Below are 8263 nucleotides of genomic sequence, written 5' to 3'. Positions count from 1 at the left end.
AAGTGGCACTGAGTTATTGGCATATATATATATATATATATATATACATATGTATATATATATATATTGTTAAACAATAGGCAATAATCTATCACTTAAGAGAAGAGTAGAATTTTTTGTAATTAACAATAGGTAGCTACCCTCTCCACACAGTACAGGCTAATGTGGCTGTCTACATACTCCGGTACAGTAGGTGGCGGTATTCACAATCTAAGTCAAAGATTGAACACGCCATATAGAGAAAAGAACAAGTGTTGTGGAGGTCGGCGCTCTTCTCGGTTTAATCCTTCGCGGGGTCGCGTTGTTGATATTTTCCACATTAGAGCTGCGTTGCGACGTTAAACATCACTACAGATCTCTCTGAGGACTCGACCCCAAGAGTTTATCCTTGCATTTATGTGTTTTGCTACACGGTAAGTACTTAAAGTTGAAAGCGTTCGTTGGAGTTGCTGCGTCATTCGTTGCTTTTGTTGGCTCGCGCCACATGGCCTTGCGCTAAATTACTGAAGCGCTTGCTGAGCTAACGCAAACTTTCTAATAACTTGGTTTTCTGTATTAATGCGAAGCGAAACTGCAAAAGTACCCACAGTTAGATTTGAGTCTGAATATTATCCATTATAAATTACGTTTAAGCTGCTGCGCGCTCTTTGACAGCTCACTGTCCTGCAGTTGGCGGGGCCTAGTTCGTTAGCTACTGTTAGCTGCTAACAATTTGTTTACCGTTGTCACTTGCATTAGTGTGCAAAATTAATAATCGTAAATGGAGGCAATGGGTGGGGGGCAGGATTTATAGTGTAGAAAACGATGCAGAGTGAAATATCTCGCATGTTATCATATATGAGCTATGGCTACTCCGTAGTTGCGTTGGTGAAACGTTTTGACTCCAACCTCTGTCTTGTGTAAGATGGAGGCTGTTGTGAGCAGCAGGTTACGTCATTTAGATGACGCCAGCCAAACATATTTAAGGAGCGGTTAAGAGAGTTAAAAAATATTATTGATACACACTAGGGGTGCTGTTTCTTGTAATGTACAGTAGCTAATTCACGCATTGTTGTTTTTACTTCGTGTAATGTCCGAAGTCTAGTGTAACTGTCTGATAATATGTATTGGAGAGTTGAACTTATTCCTTATCCGATTGTACTTTATCCTTGTGACAAAACCTCCTGAATGAAATACTAACAGAGTGATTTGTTGTTTTTGTTCGTTTTCAGCCGAGCAAGTTCAAGATAATTTCTGGTCCACATTCTTGAGCGCCACTAGACCACAATGATCACAAGAAGAAGAGGGCGCACCATGAACAAGACAGAGGCTCTGTGTCTGGAGGTGGAAATGGATCCAGAGGACATAGAAGAAGTCCTGTCCAGCCCGTCTGAAGGCTCTCCTGCTGAGGATATCGACAGCGCTGGAATAGACCTGGATGACCTTTTTACGATTGATGATTTTAATTGGACTTTAGAGAGAGATCTGTCCTCTCCGCTCCTCGACGTTGAGTTGAGTGAAATGGGTATGTATGGAGCCAGGGGCCGTGATTCTGGGATTGAAGTGTCAACAGCCTCCTCTCCAGAACGGATATCTACAGGCCTGAAGATCAAGAAAAGCCAAAACCTGTCCAGCCACGTGATTAACAAAAATGCCATCGCTGCCAGATTGAATCGTCTCAAGAAGAAAGAATACGTGGAGAGTCTGGAGGGGAAGGTCGGCATCCTGGCGACGGAAAATGACGCGCTCAAGCAGGAGAATTGTCAGTTGACAAAGCGGGTGGAAGAGTTGGAGGATGAAACCAGGTACCTGAGGGCCGTGCTGGCCAATGAGAGCATGTTAGCCCAGCTCTTGTCCAGGCTGAGCGGTGTGAATGGGATGAAATTATCTTCCTCGCTTTTCCAGGGGCCCGACTCAAACGACCACGACTATGCCTTACCGAGGAAACGCGTGAAGCTGGAGGAGAAAGAGACATCTGCCGGCGTGTGTCTGCACGTGGACAAGAACCACGTCTCTGTGGAGTTCTGCACCAAGTGTGCGGAGAGTGCGAGCACATCACTCAAAATGTAGGGTCAAGTACTTATCTCTGTTATTCCGATTTTGAACCTGAACTTGATATGACTGTGTACTGAACGTCATGAGGACAGAAGAACTCTGGAATTTGTTTAAAATTTTCAGTAGGAGCTGCTGACTATGCATGTATTTGTAGAAGTGTGATGACACTGATGTGAGTACACGTTACTGTTAAACCTTGTTGCCAGTTTCTTCTAGGTAATGGTTGATCTGCCATGCGGGATGAGTGGCTTTCTGAACACCTTTGCCTGCTTGACTCCATGGTAAGGATCAAACAAAAGATGTTTGCTTTCTGCTGCACAGGCTTGAGCCGACCAGCAGCGACCTCAGTGCATATGTTTTGTTTTTGTAATAGACCATAATTTCAAGATTTTGAGTACAACAAGATATTTCTGTTCTATCTGATATGATTTGACCTTAGTAAACAAGATAACTGAAGTGTAGAATGAAGAATCTGTTAAGATTGAGGTGAAGGTCCACAAAGAGTCTTCTTACATTCGGCTTTCAAACTGAAAATGCAGTCGACCCATCCGGAGGTCTTCATCCGCTCTGACCAGAAACTTGACTCTTTGTGAACCGGCACCATTGTGTCAAAGAATACGTTTATTTAGCGTCGCTTATTTTTCTTAAAGCTAAAGTGGATTCTGCAGTTGGGAGTGGAAGAGGCTGGACAAGCTGCCGCCACCGTGGCCTGGTATTTTTGTAAAGGTAGTATCGGTAACATGGTATACGTGACTTTTTATTTTTCACCAATGCTCCACAACACCTTTAGATCTTGTCAGCATTGCTTACGCAGCATATGTTCCGGGCATGACTGCCGCTGCTCCATTACCTGAGGTGTAATGTTCCCACAGTTAGGCCTTTGTACATACTGATAGTTTGGAATGTAAGTACTAAACGCATCCAAAAAGACCTGGTAAATGATGCAATTTCCAGTTTTGAATGAGTGTCATGAAGTTAATGTGTATATATAAGTTTGATCTGAATAAGTATTGTTTGAGGAACATGAGTATGGGTAATGTTTGACAAATAAATCATATTTTCTCTTTACTTTTCAGTTGCAAATATCTACTCAGTGTCATGTTTGTGTGCTGTTGATATTAATGCATCTCCTTTTTCTCTCTCTGAACAGCAAAAGCTCTCTGCCGTCTTACTTTCCCTGAACATTTGGGTCGAGTCTGGTAACGGGTCTCAAAACAAACGGCCAAGACCTCATTTGATGGAAGTGCAAAGCGTGAAGCTGTAAACGTTTTAGACAATTTACTGCAGATCAGCCCCACGAATTGACATCAGCGAATAAGGCCCGCAGTCTTATGTCACATCAGTGATGGTGTCATTGTGTGGTAATGCAGTTATAAACCAGACCTTTCCTCTGGGCGGAGTTCATGTCCGCCTCCTGCACATGAACAGGAAGGTGAGGTAAATACACAGCAGAGTTCTAGAACACGGTAAGAGCAAGGATACATGTAGAGAATCAAAGATGGGATTTAAACAAGATACCATCAGCCTTGGTGTCTCTCTTCCTTCCTCTATCGAGTTCAAGTCACTTTACAAACATGAATTTGTGTTTAGACGACGTAGGGCTCTGAAGGTTTCTGGGGTCAGACCTCGTGTTGAAGATCGTCCCAGCTGCACTTGCAACCGGCTGAATGGAGGAGCGGCCCAGCAGTCTGTTTATAACTGAATTACCACACAATGATCACAGGGCTGCTTTTGTTCTCTGTGAAGGCCTAGTTCTACCAGGTGAGCCCAGTTAATGCCTGTGGAAGATGCTTTCAATGTGTGTGTGACTTGTAGTAAATTGGCTAAAACAAGCATCAACATCAGTATGATCTTAGTATGATCTTAGTTATTCCTATAGTTTCAGGGTTCTGGTGTTACTCCACTAGCTTCATTAAAGAGCCATTGTGGACTGATTGAATAAAGACCCCCTGTGTCACTGATGCATGGAACTTCACTAGAAACACTAGATGTTACATGTAAGGGTATGTAGTATAGATGAACTGAAGCCAGCAGCTATGGAAGTGATGCCTGATGTGTGTTTGTGAACAAAACACTTCAGGATGAGATTTGTTTTTCATCACCACTGTTTCAGAGCCATAGCTGAGCTGGAGATCTCTCCGTTGCTCCCATGTGCCTCAACATGCTCATGCAGGGGCGTTGGCCTGGTTGGAGATCATTGGAATAACGCTGGAATGCTGAAATCATGTGGAGGCGTCTTCAGTCTCTGATCACTTCAGAGACAAATAGGAATATGTCTATACTCGTTGAAGATGCAGCTGTTTTCATACTATCTTCTTTCAAGGGCACATGCGCTTATTTGATGCATGCAATGGAACGCAGTAGCCCAGCAACACCCTGCCCCTGTAAAGCTCACAGGCTGAGTCTCTGTGTTTACATGTATTCAGTGGACATCACATACAGGAGCAAAAGCTTCAGCAAGAACAACACCCACATCTGATCACCTCTGAAACACATCACTTTTATAAACACGAGGGGTTTATTGTAGCGCTGCCGTGTTCATTTTTGGGGACGTGACCTAGAGCTCACACGTAGCAACATTGAGAGAATTACGTAATCACCGCAAGCGCTCACAGGAGGTGTTTTATTAGGACTCGCTGTTAATAAAGAGGAGGTTTCTAAGACATTGTGGTGTGACGCATCAAATGGTAAGAGTTGTTTGTTATTGGTGGATTAAATCTGAGGGTTGTGTTATGCTGATGACCTCTACAGTATGAATGACTCAAATGCAACACTTGGCGACGACTCCTTTCATCTGAAGTCCTGCTCACTGCAACCAATAAAGTTACTCGAGCACGAATCCCAGACCTTGTACCGCATGGAGTTCTTAACATGGAATCCCAGTTATGCAGAAAATTATCTGTCATTCTGCAGTTATGAAGATGTCATCTGATTTAAACAAGGTATTCTTCCGTCTGAGCAGAGACCAACTACTGGCACGTGTATGTACGCGTGTGATGTCACCAGAACGAAGGTATTTGGAATGGATGAAAGGATGTGTTAATGCCTTTCAGAATGGCGCTGTTCAGTAACAGTATGGACGTCCCATAATATGAGGAACAGAAAGTTTCGTATCAGATGATTTTTTTAAATTTTGTCCAATAAGCCTAATGGCTGTGACAGGTTTGATGTGCTGCAGGAGGGAAATCGTTAATGATTAAAGGAATACAAGTAGTGGTAAGAGTATGAAAAACGTTCACCTGCTATTCATCAAAGGTCCTGTCATCAATCAGTCCATCTCCTGTGGACAGCCACAGCATGTTTCACACTAGGCATCTTCTACGGATTCTGTCAGCCAATTCGGACACCTAACTACCTCAAGGTTCAACTGCTGGACAAAAACAGCTAACAAGTGGAGTATTAACACATTTTGTGCTGTCATATTCTTACCCAAAGTGGCCTAAAAATTCAGTTACAGAGTGCATTCACAATCAGTTAACGTCCCTGAGCAGGCCTAGGAAACAATAGTTATGTCATTTATAAATGATTAACAAATAATGTTAAACCTTTATGGTTTTAAGGAAATGACCCAGTACACATGATGAAGGGATAGAATACGAACAGAATATTTCCTGTGGTGCATTATGGGGAATCTGTACTGACCTTAGTAGCATGCAGTATGACACCTATGCACACTGATGTGAACAAACAACACAGAGCCACACAGACTTTGTCAAAGTTATTATTGTAGAATACTTTGATGTATTTTTTCTTTCATACAGACAAAAGGTGTTGGACTTAATTCCCATTAAATTCTCTTAGATTTCCATACAGATTTAGTCTACAGTATACAGGTGTGTTCTTTCTCATATATAGATATTTATTCGCTTAAATAACAGGCAGGTAACTCTTTAATATATTCAATAGTCTTTATATTTTTTCCTTTTTTTGGTCTTTTTTCATTTCAGCGCAGGTAAGGCTGCATTTTCTGTCTGCAGAACAGCGCTGCAGTGTGCAAGAAGGGGGACCATTCCACACATAATATTTACAACAATATGTATAATGAATAATGTAAAACCTTCATTTCTCCCCGGCATGACATGGCAGTAAACACTTGGAGCAGATCTAAGAGAGCAGCCTAAACAATGCATGCGACGGACGCATTGCACTTCTGCGGTCTCTAGCTCTGCATCACCCTCCAGTTCTCCGTCCTCCCTGGGTCCCCACTTTGTCCAGTCCCTTAGATCGTAATGAGGTACATGTGTATCTCCTGTTCTTTATTTACAGAGTGGCGTCTCTGGTCTTAAGAGACAAAGTATCTCCACACCTCTGCACTCTTCAGGGGCTGTTCAGTGGACAGAAAACACAGCCCTCAGAATATGCTCAGGAGAATGTGCAACTGTCTTTTTTCCATCAGTGGGAGCACCGGTGGAGAAAAATCAATAATAATCATAATATACAAGCGCTTCCATTTTGTTGTTCCTCTCTTTACAAAAAGCAATAGGATCAAAAGAAAGAAACATCAAAAATAAAAGTGTAACAGGAACTTAGTACCTGTAAATCAAAGATGCACATGTGCACATTTGGGCGATCTGTACAGTAGTGGTGCAGTTGTACAATAATTTATAAGTCTGATAAATATAATATATTCTTTTTCACATTGTATTTTGCCTTGTGTGAAATTGTCTCACAACATCATGATGTAACGTGGCTGGACGGATGGACAGAGATGGCTGGAACTGGACAGTCAAATATACACCACTGTAGATTATCTGCCTGTTTGGTGTGTGTGTGTGTGTGTGTGTGTGTGTGTGTGTGTGTGTGTGTGTGTGTGTGTGTGTGTGTGTGTGTGTGTGTGTGTGTGTGTGTGTTCATGTGTGCGCGCGTGTGTTCATGCGTGTGTTCATGTGTGTGTGTGTGTGTGTGTGTGTGTGTGTGTGTGTGTGTGTGTGTGTGTCTGTATGTGCCTGTGTGTAGACTGTAGTAAGCATTGATAGAGCTGTGCTAAGAGGCGCTGAAATAGAACAGGTTAGACTCGGATATGAGTGTGCGAGAGAGGAGAGAGCAGGTGTGGAGATCATAGCACACAGAAGTGACAGTAGCCTAAATGATTTACCAACACATAGAGTGACATTAATGATACCAAATGCATGCTTCAAAACAGACAGACTAATACAATGTCACCACCCGTCTGATGCTGTGACAGCTCGGGTCAGGGCGGCGACGATGATGATGGGCATTCAAGAAAGCAGAGTTCTGTACAAGTACGGGTGTTCCCAGAGAGCCCTGCACCAATCCTGAAACAGAACTTGCAGGACAGACATGTTTCTCACTGTATTTGCATGTGTCGTCCCTGTTGTTACGTGGTTTCTAATTCTATATCTGGCTGTTGACGTGGCAGTCTATTGCATATTGTCTGCCTTTGCCTTTCTCTGGTGGTGGGACCAGTTGATTACTCACGAAAAATTGGACACAACAGGAGACAACTGAGGGGTAGGGGAAGTGGAGGGGGGAGTAGGGGGGGGCGGGGTTCCAGGTTTGCATTGCATTGCAGTCGCACTCCGAGGCAACATGACATCAGTGGTTCACCCACACGTAGTGCAACATACAGGGATACAGGAGGGCACTCTCACACCCAGTCTGGAATGTGATGCAGTTTGGAATGTATGTTTCATGGAATGTTAAGGTGGAATGGGCGAGGTGGAAGTGGAATGTGACATTATGAGTGGTACGCCTATCGTAATATGGGCGGCTATCAAAATATTGAATGTTGTGTTTTCTATTGGGATGTGTTCATGCAGCATGTTTGTGATAGATTGAACATAATACTGTATGTTTGATGGATCCCAATTGATCGACTGTACATCACGATGATGGGACATGCAGTGAGCGCACATGAACGGTCACGGGTCGTAGCTGATGGATTTCAATCAACTCTGGATCGCCGAGCCGAGCGTTTCCACAGACATCGGACATGAGCCTCACCGCTGAAGTGGTTGTGAATTGTTGGTTTTTGGCGATTTCTTCTCTGTGACAATGACTGAGCAGATCGAGCGAAATGATCTCTGTCAACAGCAGATGATAGATAGAGACGACCCAGTGACATGAGCAGGAGCAGGCGGATGCTTGAGTGAGTGCATGTTAGTCTTAAAGGGCCATCGTCTGTGCATTTGTGTGATAGATGGTATTTAAAGGGTTAATGCTTCACAAGCATTCAGCGTTTTCGAAAAAGCTGACACACCCGACAAGA

At 43.3% G+C, this 8263-nt stretch overlaps 1 protein-coding gene across 1 annotated transcript; it reads left to right on the top strand.

The window, feature by feature from the left end:
• Positions 1-244: 244 nt before the first annotated feature.
• crebzf (CREB/ATF bZIP transcription factor) lies at positions 245-4878 on the top strand. Its single transcript, XM_076166797.1, has 5 exons — positions 245-413; positions 1212-1784; positions 1885-2045; positions 2241-2315; positions 2685-4878. Exons 2-3 carry the CDS (start codon positions 1267-1269, stop codon positions 1931-1933), a joined length of 567 nt encoding a protein of 188 aa, XP_076022912.1. The 5' UTR covers positions 245-413; positions 1212-1266; the 3' UTR covers positions 1934-2045; positions 2241-2315; positions 2685-4878.
• Positions 4879-8263: the final 3385 nt, after the last annotated feature.

Source organism: Genypterus blacodes, unplaced genomic scaffold, assembly GCF_046128005.1.
Source record: "Genypterus blacodes isolate CSIRO-AG114 ecotype Tasmania unplaced genomic scaffold, CSIRO-AGI_Gbla_v1 ptg000156l_1, whole genome shotgun sequence".
Taxonomy (NCBI): domain Eukaryota; kingdom Metazoa; phylum Chordata; class Actinopteri; order Ophidiiformes; family Ophidiidae; genus Genypterus; species Genypterus blacodes.
Note: the sequence above shows the minus strand (reverse complement) of the source record. Positions and strands in the feature narration are given on the sequence as shown.